This window comes from Anser anser, assembly GCF_964211835.1.
Source record: "Anser anser genome assembly, chromosome: 15".
Lineage (NCBI taxonomy): Eukaryota > Metazoa > Chordata > Aves > Anseriformes > Anatidae > Anser > Anser anser.
The window spans coordinates 9191514-9215949 of NC_139736.1; the positions used below are offsets into that span (position 1 = coordinate 9191514).

The 24436-nt window shown below is 43.6% G+C and overlaps 2 protein-coding genes across 19 annotated transcripts in view; one reads left to right on the forward strand and one right to left on the reverse strand.

Moving 5' to 3' along the window:
* The window catches only part of LOC310882027 (uncharacterized protein), a 169031-nt gene extending 155045 nt beyond the window's left edge, over window positions 1–13986 (forward strand). For all 15 annotated transcript variants that reach the window (XR_014572764.1, XR_014572765.1, XR_014572766.1 and 12 more), the window contains 6 exons: window positions 880–1338; window positions 1687–1771; window positions 3660–3876; window positions 5645–5913; window positions 7375–7538; window positions 13847–13986. The gene's annotated coding sequence lies outside the window, so the exon portion shown is untranslated. The remainder of the gene's footprint in view (window positions 1–879; window positions 1339–1686; window positions 1772–3659; window positions 3877–5644; window positions 5914–7374; window positions 7539–13846) is intronic.
* The window catches only part of XYLT1 (xylosyltransferase 1), a 192572-nt gene continuing 176476 nt past the window's right edge, over window positions 8341–24436 (reverse strand). For 3 of the 4 annotated variants that reach the window (XM_083800133.1, XM_083800135.1, XM_083800134.1), the window contains exon 11: window positions 8341–16474. In XM_083800133.1, the coding sequence (XP_083656259.1) occupies window positions 16152–16474 (323 nt within the window). In that variant the 3' untranslated portion in view covers window positions 8341–16151. Of the gene's footprint in view, window positions 16475–19781; window positions 23471–24436 lie in introns of those variants that run through there. The other variant, XM_083800132.1, reaches the window with a different exon arrangement.

Consider the following 24436-nt stretch of genomic DNA (forward strand, 5'->3'; position numbering starts at 1 on the left):
TCACCAAGGAATGGAAATTGTTGGTATTTCTTCAGAGTTTCTTCCATGCCTTTTATTCAAAAGTGAAAGAATTAAAATAAATTGGACTCCTTTTTGTGCCTCTCCCTCCAGACAAAAATATTTTTGTAATAAGAAAAACGTTACGTATATATGGATTCAGTGCTGTTTTTCTACAAACACATCGGCCTACAGAGGCTCTGCTGTGGGCAGGGGTGACTGGCATGGCAGTGGCAGTCACTAGTGGCGGTCATTAGGCGTGGCAGCAGAAGTTCTCTCCTGAGGTTTGATTTTGGGGACAAAAATAACCACATCCAGCAACTCATGAAAAAAAATCAATTTTTCCTGCTCTGTGCAGCCCTCAAAAGCTTTTTTGTTAGCCCTATAGACACTGCTGACCTTAGGGGGGGGGGTTGGCTGCTTTTGGGACCATGCAGGGCTTGGAAAAGCCAGATTTATGCTGTGTACAGGAGTCCTGGTGTGTGCGTGGAAGAGGCTGAGCCCTGGGACAGAGCAGGGCTCCAAGGAGGCATCTCTTCTGGATCTCTTGTATTCTCTCACCCCAGCAGGAACCAACCCTGTGGCTACTGGAAAAAAAAAATGTAAAAGATGTCATTTCTCTTTGGGAACTTACTTTTGACTCTGCCCATAAATGGAGAGGTTCTGAACCAAAGCTCTTCCCACAGGGAACCAGCGAGTTCAGGGTGTTTGTTTATGGCCTCGTCACTAATAAAACCACATCGGCTTTCAAAAATAGCCCCTGTGCCTTATGAAAACAGGCGGGGAGTAATGCAGAAGGCGGGGAATGAGCCTGGAAAAGGAGCCCATTTTTTCTCTGACATGAAATATATTATTTCTCTGCCTGCCGTGATGTTTGTGTAGGCTCCAGGACCTCTGCTTCACGCCGTGCAGAGCCCAGGAGACGCAGCACCGCCGACCTATGGAGGTGATGACAGCCCGGCCTGGTCCGATGCTGAGGGTTACAAATCGTTGATTTCTCCTTGGCACCACAGCCACGCTTTCTCAATGGGACCAGAGCTGCTTGCTGGTGCCCACCGTCACCACCACTGTGCCAACGTGGGCAAGAGGCAGCTCGCTGCGTCCCAGCCTGGTGCGTGTGGCGCTCACCAACAGGAGCTGCGGGTGGTGTTCAGGCAGAAATGAGCTGCCCCTTTCTTCTTCTGGTACAGGACTAAGGCCTCTCCTGAGCCTGTGGCAGGCACAAACATCTCTCTTCTCAGTGACCCCTCTGGAGGAGGCACGGCCGAGCAGGAGCCTGCCGCAGAGCAGTGGGTTTCCCTCCCCTGTCGTGCAGTGCCTGGGAGCCACCGGTGTCTTCATGTAAGCACTTTTGGGACTGAAACTGCAAACTGGGATAGCAAACTGGGATAGCATGACTGCAATCTCCTGAGGAGCTGATCAGTTGACTATAAGAATTCCTTGGCAAAGCAGTCGTTTATATCTTATTAGGTGTGTTTTTATGCCAGAGTCTCCTGTCGGACCCAACACACCATGCAGATCTCAGGGGACAGCAGGGGAACCTCCTGTCCATACAAAAAGCCCACGAAAGGAGCTGTGGGAGGGCAGCTGCTGGCTGCACTGTGCTAACAGCCATTGTGGGGGGAAAAAAACATAAAATACACTGGGTGCTTGGGCAACCTAATTGGATCTTCAATATTTGTCTAACAGGCTGCAGCCAGGAGAGGCAGCAGGGCTGTTGCAGCTCTTGGAACAAATGAGAAAGGATGAACTGCCGGCGCTCTGCAAGCTGCAGGTCAGCCACAGGCTGGTGGCAAGGAGGGCTGTGGGCTTGGCACCCCCGAGCCCTTAAATTAAGGGCCTTGAGAAAGCTCCTGGGGTGTTAGCAGAGGAATGGGGCTCGAAGTGCAAGACCAGGAAGAGGAAAGGACAAACCCGGTGAAACGGCCGTGTGTAAACCCGCACGTCACCTTTCAGCGGCTTCATAAGTAATGTCAGTTTTGTAATGTCTCATTTATACCCAGCTAAATGAGCGCTGGTGCCTGCAGGGATGCAGTGCTGTAGTACATGTTGTGCATGAGGGAACCGCTACATGAGCTTGCGTTTGCAAGATGTTTGTTAAATTGCACATTTGTCGGCATATAAACGCAGCACTGAACATTGCTGGAAATCAGTGAGCAGCTGGAGGCTCCAGACGGTGACCTACAATTGGTTGGGACTGCAAAACCTTTCACCTGTGTCCCCTCATCTAAATCTTAAAGTTCAGATCCAAATTAGAGGGAACTGCCTATAAAAAAAAAGCCAGGCACCTATTTAAGCGACAGGTGAGACGTGTTTCAGTGCTCAGTGCCTGGGCCTTAGAGCATTGGCCCCTCACGAGAAGACTTGGTAGCCACGTGGGGGTGACATCAGGAGGGCTCCGCACGTGTACGAACGTCTGAGCTTGGTGCTTCTCATTCAGCCACACTCACAATTCCCCAGGGTGCGCCATTAATATTAGATGAAAGCTCAGCTAATGAAAATGGCTTTTATAGTAAAGAGCATTTTGTTACCTCTGAAGAAACAGGGAGATGCAACATGTTACACTTCATTTTTACTGGCATTTGGTCTTCCTTCAGGCAGTCATTTTATGAAAGGCAAGGTATGAATCGAAAAACCTGCCTTTACTCAGCAGAGTACTCTCTCAATTAGAAAACAGAGTTCCCCCCCTCTGATTAGGGGGAAAAGATCACGGAACAGGCCAAGAGCAGCTGGTAATGCATGGCAGAGTCGTGAGATTACATTTTTCCATGGATTAGCTGATGCTCTGTAAAGTCATTTCTACTGAGACAACCATCAAGCCTTAATGCTGAAGCCTTCCCTTCCCTTCCCTTCCCTTCCCTTCCCTTCCCTTCCCTTCCCTTCCCTTCCCTTCCCTTCCCTTCCCTTCCCTTCCCTTCCCTTCCCTTCCCTTCCCTTCCCTTCCCTTCCCTTCCCTTCCCTTCCCTTCCCTTCCCTTCCCTTCCCTTCCCTTCCCTTCCCTTCCCTTCCCTTCCCTTCCCTTCCCTTCCCTTCCCTTCCCTTCCCTTCCCTTCCCTTCCCTTCCCTTCCCTTCCCTTCCCTTCCCTTCCCTTCCCTAGTTTTAAAACCTTCCCTTCCCAAAGTTTTTAGAACCCAAAGTTTTAGTGGGGTTGTATCAATCAGCCAAAAAAAGAGTTTTTAAAACCTATGTGGGTGTGAAGGACTAGTTCTGGAGGTGGGCCAGAGGCAGGGGGTGCTGCAGGGCCAAGCTGTGGTGCTCAGGTCGGGGCTTCGGCAGGAGTCACCCTGCGATGTAACACGCTGTAACTGGTGATAGTGTAATGTACACGGCTAATTGTGGGGAGAAAACCACCTGCAAAGAGGGCCGCTGCTCATAAATTAATATTAAAATCAGTCAGAAATGGAACAAAAGGGCCAGCAGAGCACAGGGTGCTGCTTTTTTTTTTTTAATAATTGTGGTTTTCCATGGAATAGCTGCTGACAGTGCTCAGGTTTCTGCAGAGCCGTGCCAGCAAATGTGCAGTTCTTATTGGCAGGGGATACAAACTACACTGCAATGTAATATATATGGAAAAGGGACAGGTTCATTTTCTCTTTTCACAACAGTTTTGGGGCTTATTTCACTATATTTTAAATAAACAGTATTTTTGTTGTTGATTCAGCTCAAAACACCGAAAGTCCTAAATTAGAGTGAGCAAAGGAAGAAGAGGGCGGGCTGCAGTCTTGCTGAAACATCAGGCAAACAGACAGAACGCAGCCTGCTTGTGTGGGAGCTGCAGTGTCGCCGTTAGTCACAGCTTTTACCTGGAGTGGAACAGAGAAAAAGAAATTCGCAAGTCCTCCAAGTGTTCCTCTGATGTGAACTGCTTGCGTTTTGAGGTTAGTTACTTACAGCCCACATCAGGCTTGCAGTGCCGCATTTCACATCTGTGCACTGGGATGCTCAGGTACCAAAATGGAAGAGCTGCAGAATAAATCGCTGCCTCACTTTCTCAGCCCGTCCTGTTTGTTATAATTAAGCAGCCCCATGCAGTGGTGGTGCGCAGGGAAGGGCCGTGGGCGCTGCAAGGCTCCTGGCAGTGAGGCTGGCTCCTGGCTGAGCTCTGCAGCCGCCCCCGTTTTAAGGGTAAACTCGCTGCTACGTGTGTCCAACAGACCATCACTTTTCATTTTCCATGCCCAGGGGTCAGATGCACAGACATGGAGCAGAGCGAGGCAGGCAGCACTCCAAACATCGGTGTTTTAAGGGTTTCTCCTGGAGAAAACACCCTCTGGGAGCTCAGGAGCATGTGTCCTGCTGCCCCATCCTGGTGCAGGCAGCCTCACGATCTGCCTGTAACCAGCAGGAGGATGGAGGGGTCGGGGATTCTGGGCTCAATTCCGGCAGTGCCACCGTCACGTTCCTCCAGCCCTGCGTGACGCACGTCGTGCACAAGCCGCGGTGCGCCAGCCGGAGAGTGGGACTAAAAATAAAACCATGGCGTTGCTGCTGTGCTAGGCTCCTGCTGGGATGTCTTGGTTTGTTTTATAACATCTTCAAGGCCAGTTGAAAGCAGGGGAAAAAAGGAAAAAAAAATTAAAAAAAAAATAAAAAAGGAAAGGGGGGGAAAAAGCCTTTTTGCTTTTGAGGCTGAATCGAGAGGCAGCTGGTACAAATCAGTGTCGTTTCATTCACTGGCTGCACAGCACTAAGTTCCTTTTGATGCACACACACATTCTACGGCATGCTTAATTAAATAGAGAGTATTACATTTGTGCTACTATTTCCTGACTTCTCGTATTGAAACTAGTGTAATTTATGCTAATTAATTAAATGATTGAGCAAATTAATTCGGCACTTCTCCACGTAAGAGGACAGGACTGTGATGCAGCTCAGATTCAGGGAGCAGCCGAGTGCTGGCACCCTGAGAGAGGGCCGGAGGGGGCAGTGCCTACGGATGTGTGGGCTCTGCAGAGAAAAGGACTAAATCAGAATAAAAAGCTTCAAAAAGGGAATTGGGGGGGGGGGGGGGGGGCGGGGGGGGGGTTAAAAAAAAAAAATAATCTTTTAAACAGGCTGTCTTATGGAAGGGCATTTCAGAGCATGATTTCTTTACGAAGTTGTACTGCAGAAGATCAGGAGATTGGAGGTGCCTTGGCTGGCAGCAAACTCCTACACGTGCATGGAGGACGCAGCTGCAAAGCCAGGGCCAGGCGCGGCTGCATCGCGCTGCTGTGATGGGAGAGGTCCCGGTGCCTTCCTGCGCCTTCCCTTCCTGCACCTTCCCGTCTCTTTTTTACTTTTCCTGGAGACAAAGAGTTATTTCTTCTTCTGAGGGCTAGGGATGGAGGCGTTGTCTGCTGATGAAAGCAAGCCATCAGTGAGCAGTAATGGGAAACCAGGGATGGCATGGCAGGCAGGGGCTTGCTTTCAATGCACAAAAAAAAAAGCCCTTTTAAATTTAAATTTAGTGAGGAATTAAAAGCACATATAGGCGGGTTTTATTAGAAAGTGAAATATTTGATCTTGGCTATTAATCTGTTATACGAATACTTTCATTTCCTGGCCATATGTACCCAGTGATAGACTTTCATAAATGAGATCGCATTAAAATGTACTTTATGTTTCTAGTGAAATCTCTTTTATTATTATGCACGTTCTATTTAGGAAAAAAATTACAGAGGCAGACGAAGAGGAGTAAATTATTTTAACTCATTTATACGTGAATGAAATACTGCTCCTGCCTGAAGGCTCTGCATTGTGCGATACCGAAATGCCTGGGGAAGGGGCTGCTCCATCACGGCCGTGCTACCAGCTGGAGGAGAACTCGATGGCAGGGGAAATAAAGCAGGCCCTGCAAGAGGCTCACATAGCGCTGGGAGGCGAAGACGCAAGGTCGCACCATCCAGACCCCTAAGGGACTGAAGACAACCTAGGTATTCTCCTTGTGGTATTACTGAAGGTACGAGTGGTGGCTGGGAGGTGCAAAGCTGCTTCCTGGTGTGGGTGGGAGAGGTGTGTAACCCAAGAGACAGTGCAGACCCCACCAGCCGTGCCTTCTCAGTCAACCAAGTTAACACATCGCTGCAGGGGAGGTACTTTGTGTTAAACCCTTGTAACTGTGCTCCAGAGACCAAGCAATACATTGAAAAAAGAATTTAAAAAACCAACACGTTTCTGGATCATGTTAATGCTACTAATAAATAAGCCTGAGACTGTGAGCATGACACTGGGAACCTGGCATGAAACCACTTTGATTGCGGGCTGCCCAGAACAACCCCGGGCTGCCAGGTGAAGGCATAAGCCATGCCCAAAGGCTGATTTGGCACCACAGCGACCAAGCTCAGCCTTCATAAAGTAATTAACAATTTCATCTGTGTCTGTTTTTTAAATATAGTAGAAACTCATGAATCTCCCACTTTTTAATCATTTATAGACTGCAAAGAAGTGCAGCAGCTTGTGTTTATGAAGCCTCAGATCACTGTTCGCTCTTTTTTAGAAAACAGGCTACGTTTTCTTTTGTAATGGATGAAGAAAAGTCAAAAATCCTGGCGCTGAAACGAAAGCCCTATTGTCAAGGCAATCGCTGTTGCATGTGGTTTACTGTGCTTTCCTACTGACAAACTGCTCTGCAGTACATTTTGAGTCATTATTGTGAATTAAGCATGCTCTACTCTATATAAATATTAATTATGATCAAGAAAGATTAGGCATGGCAGATGCAAAAAATGTGATGACACTATCTCAACGAGACAGAGACGTAGTCTTTCATGCCACATGTCTCTGTTAGCATGACGTTGTGACAGCCCTTTCCATGATGCTTTCCGGGATTTTTGTGCGTAACCACAAAGAGCGTTCAGATCCTAGCTGAAGTCCACAAAGACAGCAAAACACTTGAGCACCTGGTAGTTTTTTTTTTTTTTTTTTTTTTTTTTTAAATTCAGGCCAGTGACACATTTGGAGACAATTAAAACAAAGGTTGAGCTTTTCATTTTTTTTAATATGCCAAGAACATTAGCAGCTGGATGAGGAATGAGCCAGAAAAAAAAAAAGCAGCATACTTAACCCATCTATAAATAAAACCAGGCTTCAGTGCTGAGAGCCTTTTTTTTTTTCCTTTTCTTTTTCCCCTCTGCAGAAAAATCTTTTCTTTGTACAAAGACTAAAATATTAGCACTGTGTTCCCTCCTGTTTAAACAGACGTCTTTCATTGCATCTAAGTGCCAAAAAAGTGGAATTCCTGAACAGCAGGTGAAAAGAAAACACAAGATCAAAAGCAGCTCTGGCTGCCAAGAGAACCTGCAGCACTGCTTGGGGGTGCATGAAGAAGTCACGCAGACTCATGATGGTGTCAGAGACTTTTGGAAGGTCATCAAGGATTTTTTTTTTTTTTTCAGGCATCCCACATCAAAAAAACAGCACTAGGAGACAAACTTGCAACACATCATGAGGACCATGCTAAAGAGACCCATCACCCTTATAAGAAAATCTAACTGGTTTTCCTCAGCACATCTATGGAAAGCAGCTCTTAAGAAATCTGTGATCAGAGTGGAGCCTGTGGGTAAGAAAATAAATTTGTGTTCATCTGGGTGAATGTTAGGCAATGGCTAGTTTGGGTCTTAAACCCGCCTGGGGTAACTAGGCAAGAAATGGGTCTTTCTGAGCTCATCCTCTCAGTAGAGGCAAAGGGCATTTATTTTGCTGTCCTTATAACCAGGGAGCTCTAACATTAGTTCCTGTTCCTGCACCCAGCTGCCTATTCCTATGTCCATCACCAGATCCTTCCTCTTTTGGGATGATGAACACTTTGGGCATGCATGGAACAAACTGCTCCAATGTGCCTTGCAGATGGTGACCTTTAGAAAACGGACCTAAGGCAGGCTCCTTGTTAATCCTTTCTGCCCCTCTGCCTACCATTCCTTGGCATCTTTGGGAAAGGCAGAAGAATCCGGCCCAATAAGAGTCATTTGAGATTGAAAACAAGGAGAACTTGGCTTAAAAAGATTGCACATGACTCTGGACCTCATGGTGTCAGCGGTGCTGGGAGCTCTGTAGCGTCCATCCCCTGCCTCCCGATGCTGTTGCTGACGGTGACATTAGTCCTGTGGCATGTGCAAGCCATCACCTTGGCCAACAAAAATTGATTTCCAAAAGGCACCTGTGAAAGTTCCCTTCATAATTACTATGGCTGGGAAACGAGGCCTGAGAAATGACTTACCGAGAAGCATACTGGCATCAGCATTGGGATCACAGCTCAGTAATGCTTTGTTCCATTTTTACTCCTAAAGAGCATCAAATAGCGAAGTTCTTTTAAATAAAGACTTCCATTAGTGGGTTTAAAAATAACACAGTGTGCACATCCATTCCTAAAGACAGCTTTTTTTTTATTTTAAAATTCTGCATCTGAAAACACAGTATGACAGAAAGCATTTATGTACAACTGCAGTGTTTTTGGTATAATACAGTATTTAATACATCCATTTCATTTTCTGCAAAAAAAAATGCTTTATTGGACAAAAAAACAAACTCCCATTGACAAAGAATACAGCTAAGGCACATTGTTTTCTGCTAAATGAAAGACAAAAGGGTGCAAAAAGGGGTAGTGCAATAATTGCTGAAAATCACATTCTACTACAAGAAAAGCATTCTGACTTTGAACTTTGATTACCGGTCAATTTAAGACATTTCAATATCTCATAAAATACTCCGTTAAATAAATAGCAAAATATCTACATCTTTCAGTGTGTTCCATTTGAATTTCCAATTTTTTTAAACTTTGCTGTATATACATGTTTTTTTTTCTTATTCAATAGCTTACAAAATATTTCTGTACAGTTTTATGCATATTATGATCTATAACAAAATAGTTATTTCTTAAAACTATATTACCACCAGTCTTTGAAAATGACAGAATAGGAATAACTTATTATGGATTATGTTAGGCAATACAAAAATCCAATCAACCAAAACCAAAATAACAAAGTCAGAAAAATCATTTCATTAACTCGAATTAATACTTTTTGTTTCACAAATCTTCTTTGCTATGTAAACCCTTCTCAGTTGCCTTTGGGTTGTATACGCATCAGAACGGGGAACAGGGTAGGATTTGGGAGTCCTAAAGCACTGCAGCCTGCCGGGAATATTGGTGCTACTGAAACATGACAGTTCTCCATGGAGAGAAAGTATTAAAGAAACCAACACATCCAAGCCTTAGCAGAAGGCCTTGGTTTCTGCTGACTTTGGTTGTCTCCAAAGGCCAGATGTTTGGAAGTGAATTTATGACTTTGATGATACAGCCAGACTCCTCTGTCTTCTATGTGTACTGTTAGATTCCCAACCATCACTCAAAATCTGGCCCCAAGTGGTGATGTTCTTCAGATTTTAAGACCATACCATTAAAGAGGGTACAGCTTCTCCCAGTTACCAGTATGACTCTGAAAGGCATGCTACTATTTCATGTCAAAAATGAGTGAAATTACTCCAGAAATTCTTGTGCATCTGAGAGCAGTCTGTCCTGTTACAGTCTGAAGATAAATAAAAAGCTATTAAGTTTGCACTTTGTAGGTAATTAAATCCACCTTCCTTATCTACAGTAAGTTGCAAAAGACAGAGCTCATGATTTCCTAAGGTTTATATGAATGTCTGAGCCTTCCTTTTGCCCAATGGGAAGGTCATTTTCTTCCCTTAAAGACTGCATTTGTAAGCAATTTCTATTGTATTTGTGAAGTGTAAGCTGACAGCAACACAACTGAGCTGTAATAGAAATCTCAAGGTGCCTTTTATTCCTTCCACAACAAACAGAAAAAGTGAGCAAGACACAGACAACACCTAACTTTCTAACATATTTTAAGGCCACATTTAGAAAGGATGAAAGTAAGGCTTTTTTAAGGGGCAACACACTGGATGCCACAATGGGAACAGACACTGAGCACTTCAAAGCCAACAGGCTTTACCAAGGAAAATCTGGAACACCATCCCAATTTTGGCCAGTAGGTCTGTGCCTTCGTTTGGACGTAACCTAGAAAATAAAAGTCAATGCCACAGACATCCTCCTCCAGAATATTCCCAGCAAACTGAAGGTGCTCCCCTAGCAAGAGATTACTATCGTCTCAGTCGAGGGTGTTAATTACAACAGAACTAAAGACAAGCAAAGTCATTACAATATACAAATGCAGCGCAATGAACCGCGCCTAGAATTGTCACTCTGTTATCAGAGGCACCTGTACAGTATCTTGCTGTTTATTTGGCAAGGTTACATGTAATACTTCTAGGTTTTAACAAAGTAGAAAGAGAATTTGCATAGATTGTACATTCAGTTCAAGGAGATTTCTGGTACCTTTTTTTGTTGTTATCAGGTAAACGTGTTTGCAGACACAGTGAGGTAGCAGCTGTGATAGCACCCATGAGCAAAAGAAGGTAACCAAGGCAGAAGCAAAGAGAAGAGAGTGATCTATACACTGTCGTTAGTATAAAGGAGCAAAATCAACATGGTACCTGCAGTCTCACATCATGAGGGTTAATTGCTGCCAACAACACGCTCAACTGCAAAAAGCCTAATGCTGCTGCTGTCCTGGGTGACATGGGCTGTGAGACCTTGTTGCCTCAATTTTAAATGCTCTCAGCCTGATTCTCCTTTTCTTTACATTGGTGGTAGCGAAGTCTTTCAAAGGCCAGTTACAAATCTGAACACTTGCCCTTGAATAGCCTACAGGAAAAAAGGCATTTCCCTACAAAATCCTTCCCACACTTACTGTGGATCCATATGCAACATATTCTATGATTCTATGATACTGTCTACAGCATCCTGGCTGCTCTTAACCCTCTTTCACATTTGTTTGGCTCCTCTGTGCCTGGCTGCAGCAGCACCTGCCCTCTGCGGGGAGCTCTGCAGGCAGGGCCTCCTGTTCTCAGCAGCCCCCCTGGGCCCCCAGGACAGGCAGTGTCCTGTCCCCCCAACACCTGCTTGTATCCGGCCCATGGACGGCAGCCCTGGAGCTGTCTTGGCAGAAGCTGGAGGGTTTGGTCTGGGAGAACTCTGTTACATTTTCAGTTGTCATTGACTAGGAGTTTAAGGCGATGTGCTACAAATCCCTAAGACTAGCTTGGAGGCCATGAATAGTTGAAAAGAAAGCACATATAAATCATTACCTTCTCGCTACCAGACTGAAGCTAAGGACAACGGAAAATGCTGCTAACCACTTTCTACCAGGTCAGTCTTTCTCTGCTGCTGAACTAACCAGACCTACTGTTACACGTATTAAATATCTGTGCCTGAAGAGTCAGGAAGAGATAACCGCTGTCACTTTTACAGCCACCTTCATGTATGTTAGTACTGAGCTGGCTGAAGGCTGCTCTGAAAAGCAAACTTTTCCAATTTACTGCTTGGGGTTTTGAAGAAGCCTAAGGGATTTGGCTCACATGAATACAAAACTTCCTGCCCAAAGGAGTCAGCCAAGGTATAATTTGGCCGACTCCTGAAGCCTTGGGATCTGGGAAAGCAACGAGGAGGGTGTGATAGCCAGCAGCAAGCTGGCAGTTCTCTGACATCTGTGATGAGTACTACAGAAATCAACAGAAGTTGGTCCTCATTGTCTGGCCACAATTAAAATCTGGATTTGGTTTTATTTTTATCTGGGAAGTCAAAACTAAGATCTCACGGTATCAGCATTTCTCAGTCTTGCTGTGCAGAAGAGTTGCCCAGTTTGTTCAAAGTATTGTTGCCATATGCTTATATGAAACTTTTGCAAAGTTTTAGCATCTTCTTTATCCTTATCCTGCCCAGAGAAGCTGTGGATGCCCCATTCCTGGAAATGTTCAAGGCCAGGTTGGATGGGGCTTTGAACAAGCTGATCTAGTGGAAGGTGTCCCTGCCCATGGCAGGGGGGCTGGAATTAGATCATCTTTCAGGTCCCTTCCAACCCAAGCCATTCTATGATTCTGTGTCTCTCCCTTCAGTCAGGTTTAGGAAATTCCAGCTCTGATTCACTGACTTCACTGCTCTGGTCACTGTAATAGCAGCTAAGAGAGACTGAGGCTTCATTAGTATTGCAGTTAGCTCTGCAGATGGACAGAAGGTGAATACACATCAGTTGGTCCTTCTGAAGGTGCTGCAGGATCGTTGTTAATTTGCTGTTAAACAACTGTACATGCATTGTGCATTAAAGCTGATACCTAGGAAAGTCAATTTGTAGCACACAAATGCACATTCCTGCATCTCTAGGCTTAGCGATAATGAAGGCTTAGCAACAGAGACACAGATGGACTTCCTTGTGTAATACTTGCCATCATGGAGGGATTCTTAAAATTCTCTGCTTGCTGAGAGCACAAAAAATGAAGGCATAATTTTAATTCTAGAAATTTGAATATCAGAAAATGAAAATATAAATATGATTACTCAGTGTCCAAATGTCGCCAAAGAGTTGGACACACTTAAAAATATACTGTCATTTGAGCTATTTCTATTAGCCTCGAGGCTTAACATTACCATATAAACAGGTCTGCATATCACTAAGACTGACTTTGGATGTAATTTATAAATCACGTATGTAGATGTTCTACATCTTGCCACATTTCCTTTCTGTGTAATACTGATTGATCACAGAAGTGTGACATGGCTATTGCACAGAATGGGCACAGAATTTAAATGAGCAAAGCATTATACACAGAGGACAAATGCGTGCATATGGAAGTAGACCCCTTTGCCACAGAAAAGGATTCTGATCAAAGCTGGCTTTCAGTTGGAGTCCTATTCAGCAAGGACTAGCCAGTGTGATTGGAAAATAACACTAGCACATTCAAATGAAGATGCATAACTTGCTTGTTTTGTACGAACTGTGGTCCCTGCTCTGAATTCTCCTTTTCACCAAATGTAAGATCTGTGAAGTTATTCTCTTCTAACAATATATAATATTCATCACAGGCTCCAAGTGCCTGCCATTTCAGAACCAGAAAAGCCACTTAGCAGAGCGTTGTTCTTAGCAGCACTGCCACAGCCACAGCTTGGAGCAAGCTCTGATTCCTGATGGAAAGCCTGACTTTCCATGGGTTTTACTGCACAATTACAGCACTTTGCAACTCAGACACAGCGTCCCTATAGGACATATGTGCCTATGGCTGCATACTAACAGCTATAGCTGAATTTGTCATTTAGGGCCAAAACTTGACACTCAGCTCAGAAGATGTTCCAAACATGGCAGCTCATCCTCTGATGATTTCAAACACATGTAGTAGTTATTCACAGGATACTGTCACCCCTTTTATTTATGTTGGACTTATCTCTGAAGTCCTTACTCAGAATCAGCGCTCCATGGAAATTTTGCCTGAGAAAGGGCTGTAGGACCAGCCTCTTCAGTTCTACAGCTAGTGCTGCGAGTACCAGCTTGCTACAAAACTTTTTTGTGTAGATGCTTTTTGTCTTTCAGAAAACAAGGTAGTATTAAAAAAAAATTATACATTTTAAACCTAACATATAGTGTAAATAGACACATCAGCAACCATTTGATTTCTTTTCCTTTTTTGAACTAAAAGAAAATAATTTGTGCCTTACATTTTAAGTTGCAGAAGTGGCAGATTTTCTTCTAGCCACAAAAGACTGGATTGTTGTCACCTTCTGCTTCATCTAGTTAATAATGAGAATTTACCAACAAAGCACTTAAAACATTCCTGTTAAAGAATAAAAGGGTATCAAATTTAAAAATCAAGTTATCTGCATGTGTTGTGTGGGCGCACCGTTATACATATGCCTATGTGCAAGACAGACTGAAGATTTTGCCACTACCCCAGCAGTCTCATTGAGAACAATCATTGACTAGGATTGTTAAAGAACTTTATTGTGTGCCCTAAATATGATGTTCTCCATTTGATCCGCAGGGCTTTAACTGTGCAGTTGCCGTCGCATCAATGTGACTAAAGCCCTGGATTTCACAATGAGGATTGAAGTCCCCAGAAAATCTGCACTTCATGAAGGAATGTTAGATTAACAATCAGCACTGTTAAAAAAACAAAACAAACAGAACAACAAAGAAACCCTACTGAGTAAGTAATGACACTGTATTTCTATTACATAAACCTGTTGGCAACCCTGGTTTTAAACACACTGGCCTCCAGAGCCAGCTGAAAAGCAGGAACATTATTTTGACTGAAGTATTTCAACCAGCTCTCACTGCTACAAGCTTTCCTAAAACTACAGCTCTCATGACTGTCGAGATCAAGAAGAAAAAAAGAAAGGGAGGTGTGAGGGGAGGAAGGCCTTTTCTTAATAAAGGCAGCTTCAGTTAGTAAGATAACATAATCTTCAAGCTGCAAAAGCAGCACCTACTAATTAGTCATTGACTAAAACATAAATAATAAATACCTAAATTGTTCCTTCTATGCATCCATTTTCATGCCAGATAAACATTTCAATGCTCTGCCTTAATGCCAGCACAGCTGACACCGCAATTTCAAGTCCAAAGCAAACTGCAAGTAGCTTTAAACCAATACTACGGAGAGAGAACAAGCCGCTGGGATCTCTGTGTCACGATCATCTTGCAAGTGTTGTTTAAAAGGGAATTCATCCTTTCTGTGTGATGCGATTACAGAATGATTTAAGGGTCTATTTCCCCCCTGATGTGGAAGCTTAACTCTCATCAGCAGGAATGAAAGTTAGACATACCCACAGAAGGGTAAACAGATACCTGGCTTTATTAAATCAACAGGATTTTTTTTCCTAGTGAACCCAATAGCTTCTAATAGCCTTTCTGGGTCAAGAGATTACCACAGCAACAGAAACAAAGTGCATGTTTTATGCAAATGCAAAATGCATCAGTTGGAGATGAATTTGCACATAAAACCTACATTTAAAAAAGTTTTTGGAATGTAAATGCATTTTTTTCCTACTGTAGAAAATGCAGCTTAAAATGATGCAATACAAGCCTATTTCAAACAGGGCGCAGCCTGCTAGAAACTCTGAAAACAGACAAGAACAGAGTTTGTTGAGAGAATAAAGCAAAAGCACTAAGAAACATGGTGTTGCTCTTTCATGTCCAGCTTTGGTCAGGAACCCTGATGTCCTGCACAGCCTTCAAGGTGTCCTGACAAGCCTAAAAATACCCTTCTTCATGAAGAGCTGGCAGAGCTGAGATCAAGGCAGGAAATTAGTGTTAAAACTTATTAGCCACTACTCAATTATAGGGAAGAAATGTGTTGCTGCAGATTCAGGTCCCAATCTTGTTTACACTGATAAAAATAATTGCTAACTCTAAACTACAAAGGCCAAATGCCACCATTTTACTGGTTCTGAGCAACTCCGCTGCCTGAGAAAAAACAACTCAGCTCATCAGCAAACGTGTGAGCAGACACAGCCCATCCTACCCAAATTTACACACACACTTGCTGTTCAGGAAGTCTGCAATGTGCATAGGTGCTGGTGGGCTTAGAAAGACCCTGCAGATTTCAAAGGGCTGAAATCCAAAATGCTTCTTGGGCTTTTAAAATAATACTGCTACTACCCAGACCCTGAACCTGACCGCATGAGAAATGAAAGACTAATATTGCAAAACACCAGTTCCATTTAGAGTTTAGCATGAAATTAGTCTGAAAATTCTCTGAATGTAATCTGAACGTCTCTGCTTCAGCTTGCATTCCCTAACTAGGATGACACCAGACATTAGCTGAGTCCAGAATTGCTTTGTGTTATATATAAAAAAAAATAATGAGGGTGTACCATAATTATTTCATGTTCTGTAAAGTAATGCGGCCATATGGGATATAGCCTGCAGTAACCAACCTCCCCAGGAAGCATAAATAGAAGGGAATTTTGCTGTGATTTATTCATGGTAGCAAAATAATTAAAGCCTATGAAACCGCAGAGGTACAGACAAATTTATTTTTAAAAAACAACACTTTCAGCAGCTGCTCCTTCACTGCCCTCTCCATGGCTGCTACTACTTCAAGGCCTGCGTGGCCGGGGCCGGCGGGACAGCAGAGGCGAACCAAGCCGTTCCTGACAGAGCTGATGGAGAGAGCAGTGCCAAAGGCCTTGTCGGAATTATTATTTTTTTTTAAGAACTATATTGCGATATGTAACAAAAAAAAGTATAATGTTCCCTTAGGTGAAACCTGGTGTGAGATTCACGTACGAAGCAAGGTTAAATTCCCTTTTAAAACCCTATGCCGCAGGAGGGCGTACCGGCTGCTACCTCAAGCGCCCGTCGGGTTTGACGGGGCCCAGCTCCGATTTGGGGTCCGGGCTCAGGGAGCTCCACGCTGTCTGGGTGCAGGCCTGCATGACGGGGCAGGCGGTGGGGCCGGTGCTGCAGATGTCCACGGCCGACCAGACGCTGCCCACCAGCGAGTCCACCCAGGCCTCCAGCCGGGCGCCCACCAGCGCTGCGTTCCTTTTGGCCTGGTCCACACGGGCGGCGCTGATGGGGATGTTCAAGACAGGGTTCAAGCCCTGGAAGCTCTGCTCCATGTACGCGTTCTTTGGAGGCCCGCTGTGATACTTCAAGGCTTCCTCTGGAAAAAGCAGAAATAAGCCCAAAAATCAGTGTGTTAAAGAAAATCTTTAGGATTTAAGGGTTCGGCACAACAAAAAGGCAGGCCCAGCCTCGTGGGCTTCCCAGCATGGCACTCGCTACAAGCTCCTGTCCATACCTGGAGCTTGAGCAATGTGCAGTTCCCTGCAAGAAACTCATTTTTCAGTCAGGAAAAGCTAGCCCTGCTTCTTTCAGCACAGAGGAAGCCCGGGAGCTATGCCCTGCTCAGCTGAAGTTACCTCTGCAGATACGCATGGGCGATCACACTTTGAAATGAGGGAATGGTTCAAAGAGACCTGGAGGGAGAAGGCTGCCAACTGCAGACAGACCTTCAAGTGCTATCAATGATTTGTCTGGAAGAAAGAGCTGAGATCTTGGCCTATTTTTGCTTCTCAACTGATTCCCCTTCCCCTGCTGTAGAAGTCACAACATTTATGAGCTCTGTCTGCCTCCAAAACCCGTGTGGTACCACTCCTGGCACTGGAAAGACAACACCACCGCCTCGGCAGACCATACGTGGCTGATGAAACGTGTGTAACTCCAGCATCATTCCTGGAAGTGCTCCAGTCTCACTGGGAAAGTGCACTCTAGTGACAATCGTATTTCCAGCTCTTGCACTGAATAATGGATCGAGACCATTTCCTAATGACACGGTTCTTTGCATTGTGGTTGCTTTTCTTACAGTAACTCTTCTACCTCAGCAAAATGCAGCACATTGTCATCCCAAATCTGTAATATTGCAGCAAAGATCACTGACAGACTGTGATAACACCTTCAGAGAACTGGACGCTGCGGGTCTGACCACCCTCGTCTAAGGCACACTGACTTCTCAAGGTCTGAGAGCAGGTTACGGTGCTACTCATAAAACCAGAATGTGACCCTCTAAAAATATTCACTCGGTGCCTCTAGGGAGTAAATTTTCAACCATTTCTTTCTGTTCTCAGCTGAGTTCTTTACCATCTTTGCTCCCGGCAGCACAGAGGATATGTTTAGCTCTGCCAACACACACACTGTCTAAAACACAAAAAGGGCCCATTCAGGGTGCTCCAGGCTAGGAAAGCCACTGGGTTCAGATATCATTTAGAGGCCAGGAATTACATATTCATGTCTACAATTCCTTCCACATGTCCTTGCTGCTTGCACTGCAGCCTGACACTGAGCCCTTTCTTCCACACAGAGGACAGTATCCCAGGCACTGGCAATAAATCAGTACATTTATTTAGAGGGAAAAGGGACATTTAATTGGAGCTTTGCTGTTATATTTGCAAAGTTTTTAATGTCAAATACTGTGCAAGTCCATTACTTCAAATCCCCTATTAAATTAGTTCGGCAGATTCCCATCACCATTATACACTGGTTAATTGTTCCTGCATTCATCAAACCCACCTTTTTTAGTTTTGTTTTAAATGTGTTTTTTTTTTATTTATCCAGAATAACCGCTAGTCAAAAGGAGTTTGTTCCATGCACGTGTCAGAAGTGTGCTCTGCCAGAGCACTGCAGTTTAAGAAACAGAACAAGTACACATGATTAAATTTCCTCCTTTGGAAGCAATTAAATATGGAAGACTGTTTGTCAACATATTAATTAAATAGGAACATTATAAGTAAAAATCCCCAAATAAATAAGAGTTGGCATTACTAGCAGGATCATCTGATTGAAATCAGCAATTCAGAGAGCTTGTTGAATTAAAGGCTGTTGTGCATGTGTTTTCTGCCTGGAACAAGAGAGATGTTTTTCCAGACAAATAATGGGATGAAACAGAACTTGCTCAGCATTGGGACTTTGTGGATTATCAGGACTGAAACCTACAGAAGCTGTAGGACCCAGTGCTGGCGACGCAGCAGATGATCTTTTCTCTGTGGCCCCTGCTGCTTAAGATCAGGGGGCTGCTCTTGCAAATCTAAGGGTGATAACCTCAGCATCTTCAACACATGTAAATGTCTTCATTTTGCTGTTGCTGTAATTGTGTCCAACATGCCAGACTTCTCCCCCAGCACACTGCTGCTTTGCGCTGCACCACCAAGTGACCGCTGCGCTCTGCTCTAGAACCAGCCGCGCTGCAAGGACGTGCCCGCAGAGACAACGGCAAAAGTGCATAATGGAAATGAAGGGAAAGTTTTTTGAAAAACAACAAACAAAATATTATCAGCAGATAGGAGAAGGAAAGACCGCTGGGGATAGTACTTAGAAGAAACAAACCACGGTGTTTTTCAGTGTGTTATGGGCCATAACTGCACACAGAGAACATGTCCTTCCCTGATGTGAAACAAATTATGAAACCCTGACACAATACTAGAAGGGGACTGCCTGTCCCCACAGCAGAGCGAATACCCAAAGTTAGGTGTCTGCACGTGCTGTAGAGGAGCTGGTTAATGGCAGTCAGAGTGCAGAGCTACGCATCAACAGGAAATTCTGAGGATTCAACTCAGAACCCTCTAAGTCTCTGCTGAAGAGTTCGCAGGAGAAAGTAATAAATTCTCATCCTTGTTTACTGCCCACGCTGCTCATCCAAGCTATGGGAGATGGAGGCGATTCCTCTTTGTAGTAAAGATTAAAAAAAAAGGAGAGAGAACCATGACTATAACCTACTGGGCTGGGACAGGAGAGGAGATGCCCTGAAATACTGCACAAAGGGAGGCTGGAGCTACTGGGCATGTTTTTAAAGCACTGACACTTCAGTCCTTGCTCATGAAAAAAAAACCTAACAAATGTAAGGCTTGCCACTATGAGACGTTTCTTTATGCACTGAAAACTCTACAGCGACAGCAACCAATTCAAAATTAACTGGATTGCAGACATTAAGCCACTTTTTTTTTTTTTTTTTTCTAATTACGAAGACATCCATATAGTCCTTTGAGGTAGAGGATATACCAGTGAAAAATACATTCCACAGACTTTAAATTACCATTTTAAAAAATAAGGTATTTTTGTCCCCCATTTTTGTTTGCACTTCACTCTGGGAGGGCATTTCATTTCTCAACTGACTTTTCTTAGTATAACTTCTTTGGACCGAACACGCAGCCTGTAGTCAGCTGCACAGGCTGAGATTTCAGCATTTTTGTGTGGGTTTGTTCTTCATTTTGCAGAAAAAGCAAATGAGTTTAGACAGAGAGTGGGCCAAGGAATGAAAAATGTGATTACCTTGGTACACACATTAAGGCGCTAGACCTGTGCTTTTTTTAAAGCAACACAGAACATACAGCTTTATTTCTTTACCTGAATCATGTTGAAACCCTCTGGCAAAGAGGTTATTTTTTTATTGACATTTGGTTTGTTTTCTCTTGCAGCAAACAAGACAGTGCTGCATTTGCTCATTGTGAAGCTAATCGACTCCTTGTCAACTGGATCTGAACTAAATTTCGAAGCAAATCCTTGTCTTCAGGGTTTTTCTTGAAATGACGATTCCAGGGCATGTCTACTCTTCTGCAGCCATGTGCCTGCCTGCTGCTATTACTACATTTATCAAGAACATGTCATGTTACAGCCGGTTAATTTAAAGAAATCACAGCAGTTCTGACACAAGTTGCCACCCACTTTATAATCTGTATAGATGCAATTAGAATTGATTGAGCCACTGCAAATAACCAACGGCAAAACAAAGGTTTCCCAGCATATACTTAATTAAGATGATCCATAAATATGGATTAGGTTAAAAGGCTTTTGAGATGCGTGTGCATCACAGGATGCCGTCAAGCCTTTGAAAGAGGAAGCTGTAGCTGGAGGGCACTGGACCAGGAGCTGGGGTTCGGGGCTCCCTGCCCTGTGGTGGGGCAGCAAGGAGCAGAAGCCCCACGTAAGGGGCACATGAACGCAGTAGGAACCGAACACGAAAGGTTTCTCTGAAGGAGGAAGAAAAGGATGCTCTCTGTCCCTGCCCTCTTTACTTGAAGGAAGTTTTTAATTCATTTAATTATTTATTTTCAATCCAGCATTTGGTATTGGCTTGAGGTTTGGGGTTTTATCTGCCCCAGAAGTGAGTCTGCCCACTGGCTCACAGTAACCTATTTAGGTTTAATGAAACGGGTACTATACATTAAATGCATGACAACTCATTAGCATCACTCCAGCTGGGAGATCACTGCAGAAACTTTGCCGTGAATATAAACTCAAATTTGAAAATGAAATTGCTTTGGCTTTTTCCCTGCACCTCTCCGTGCTCCTGGGAGCTGTGTGTGATCACACCTGGCACGAGCGCTTCGCACAGACTTTGCACAGCACCAACGGGTGGGAAAGGGGGATGATGGAGATGCAGATCCAGCCTCTACTGAATTTGCTGTGTTTTCATGGGAATTGAAATATACTTGGTAGCTTGGATGAGTCTGAGAACTGCTGGTTAAATGGCCAGGATTATGCCCGTTGTTTGCCTCTGCCTCTCCGGTCCCTGTGTAGGGGACCTGGACATCAAGTCTTGAGTCTCTGAACTGCTCTTTAACTCATGCTGCTGAAAGCAGACAGTAAGAAAGCCCCGTTCTGTGTATGGCCACTGCTAGTGATCTTCTAGTCATCTTCTCCCTGTTCTGTCTCCTCCACGTTACACTCCCTTTCTGTCTTGGCACGATGCAGTCCTGGGGCACCCCGATGGTCCTTGGCAGCTCTCCCATGTCCTTACAGTGAGCATGGGGTTCTTGGCTTTAACACACTCGGCCATATGGTGAGAAACTCCGAAATCGCCAGTTAGAAGAAGAGAAGAGAATCTGACTGTGAGGGATGTAGGGGGAAGGAGACACTGGTGGACCAAATGAAGCCGAACCTGATTTCTCCAAATGAGTTACCTGGCAAATTCACGTATTTCATGTGTTCCACCCCCTGGACCCCGTCTTTTTTCCCTTCTTTCTCCATTAACTCCAACCAAGCAAACACTTGAAGGCACTCTTGAGCCAGAAGGATCTGCTGAAAGGCAAAACTGATCCCTGACAGAACTCAGAGAAAACAGGCCCAGATTTGGATGCCTGGTAGAGAAAGAGGAGCAAGAAAGAATAAATAACATTGGACTCCAAACCTCCCACTGAAGTAGCTTTGGGAGCCTCACTTACTGTGGAGACATCCCAAACTTCCAAGTGTACTCAAAAACACTGTATAAGAACTGATCTCTGATCTTTTATAGATCCAGATTTTGTAAAGGGCAATGAGTCCCTGTTTTTAAACAATTCACATTCTGTCGGTTATGCACATCTGGACATAATATCACAGAAAAAAAATGTCCCTGATTTCCCTTCTTGGTTTTACTTGCATGCACAGACTCTAGGCCAAAATTAATAAATAAATGGGAATAGAAGATGAATAAACTAGCTACATATGCTGTTTTTATAAACTGCTAAATGAAGTGTCTTTGCTGGTAGCTGTCCCAGAATTATTTTTTTTATTTTGAATTGTAAACATGAATTTTAAGAGTCATGATACAGCAATGAACACGTTTCAGTTTACTTAACAGAGGAGAAGGTTGCTCCCTTCGTGACGCTGAGAAATTACGAGCAACTTTACCTTGTGCTCTGTGCTGAAATCGTGTAGATACGCAGTGATTTAGGAAATACAGTGATAGTTGTTGTGTTCTTGCTCTCAGGATACAAGAGTTTAGTGGCTGCTGTCAGATTTGTGCAAACATTTTTTAGAATGACACATTATGCACAAAACACATATTGTTATGTATGTAACTATGTGGACTCCAGTTTCTATGTCTGGTGTATATGAGACAGAGTGGGCCTAATCACTGTGAAGCAAATGAAGCAAAGTGGTATGAAAAAAGTTGCTGGAGTAACAAGTTACCTGTAAGGGAGACCTTTCTAACAAGAGTTATACAGCTTTTTTAAAAAATTATTATTATTAATTGAAAGAAGAAGATGGTGGGAAGAACAGCATTCCAAAACAACCCCTAATAAAGCATACTCCTCTCTTCTACTTACAGCTCCCAGCTAAGTCTGATGTGTGTTTTATTTTCAGTGTTAGGACAAGACAATAATACTACTCCTTCATTTTAGGAGATTTTGGCAGCTTTCACATTGTCTACAACAGTAACAGAAATTATTCTTTTAGAAGTTCTAATTCTTCTGTCATACTCTCACAATGCCTTTATTTGGCAGAGAAAAATATATTTAAGTAATAAAGTGGTGACAAATTGACAAAAGCTGGAAATCAAAGCTAAATGACAATTGCCAGCACAGAGCACAATAGTGTCAGTCAGACAGAAAGCCTTAAAACAAACAAACAAAACACCCAAAAATTTGCATTGTAAATATAATTCTAACTGGAATGGAGTGTCACTATCTGCCCTGTAATTAATTTTCTCCTTTACCTCCATGCCTCAGACACATGGAGATTATGCATCCCAGCATCAGTAGCAAATCACTCCTGAGGGTTTTTTCCTAGATAATATTGTTCCCAAGCTTTGTATTTCATTCCTACAGCAGATTCTCATTGCCATGTGAAAGAATAGGGCTCTTTAACAACACATATGAGCCAGATCTTCTCCTGGTCAACCAATGTGCCAACTTTTTCTTTGTTATATGTGGCAATATGGAGTGGCTCCATCGTATCAGTGGAATTATTTGAGATTTAGAGTTTGGACCAAAGACACTTTCAGCTTTACACCATAAAGTAGGGACTCCCGGTTGAAGTCTGAGACACACTTGACTTTCCACCGCATTCTCCCATTGTATCAAAAAGCAGCAAGGTTGCTGGCTGCATGCCACATTTTCAATCCAATTTATGCCTTAACTGTTAAATTAGCAAGGAACGTGGAATTCATTATTTACGGGAGACAAGTCAGTAACAGCTGTGCTTAGAAGTAGGTTGCCTCAAACTTAAAAAATGTATTTCTTCTACACATGGTGTTCCTTCAAAATGTATCACTATCTATTACCTAATAACAGCAGCAGGTTGTCCATGGTTTAGTTTCTGCTTAAGAAACGATGCCACCAAATGTTAGAAGAAGAAATCAGTAAGTTAGCTGTTCTGGTGAGAAATGTGTAGAATCAGGCTCCTGTTGAGCAAGATAAGGGCTACATTAGCTCTCAGCAGTTGTCTGGTGGTGTTTGCATTACAGAAGCAGCACGTTATGCTGGAAGGTAAATGCCTGACTCAGTTTATTTGCTGCCTTGTCAGGAAGAAGAACTTCTGAAAACTTAATAGGATCATTCATGTATCTAGCAACTTTAAGATGTCTAAAGTTATGAATATTAATATTAGGCAGATGGAAGCACTTGAGCATGTTAAGAAGAAGGGTAAAGATACTCCTAGCAACAAACTTGTTTTGATCTTAGTGAATAAGAAAACAGGTGTGGCTACAGAATGTTTTCTCACAGCCCAACGTGCTTGGTACTGGCTGAAGAGCCAGGCACTCAAATGACGCAGGGGCTGGAGGTCTGCATATGCTGGCAGCCCAAGGATGGCTCAGTGCTGCTGTTGCAGGGAAGAAAATGTTTTCTTTCGAAAAATGAAGCCTGGGTCTGATACTGCACTTACCAGGATTGCTGCATTTATAGGTATTTTGGTAACACGAGTGTTTGGCATGTACACAGCAGGTTTTGGCAGGTATCAAGCAAAAGTGAATGCCTGGACTTGACAACCTGTCAGGTAGCTCCAGCCTAGGGTAATTTTGACTAATCCAGCATTTCATATATTAAAGTTGTTTATCATTAAACACACAGACTTTGTCAAGATAGCAGTTTAAACATCTGTAACTCTTTATGAGCAAATGCAAAGCTTCAGAGAAAGGTCCATTTTTCTTTCTATTTCTAAATGATGGCTTTTATGATTACTGAGAGTCTGAACTTCTCTGCATTTTGAACTGTGCGTATTTTACAGATATAAATAGCTTTTTGTTCAAAGTGGCTGTGCTTTACAAACTGGATACAGACGCTTTCACCTGTCTTGGTGCAATAAATTCTTCTGATTTACTATTTATAATATTCCCTTATTTTCCCTGTTTCTAGTGCAGTGCTACTTC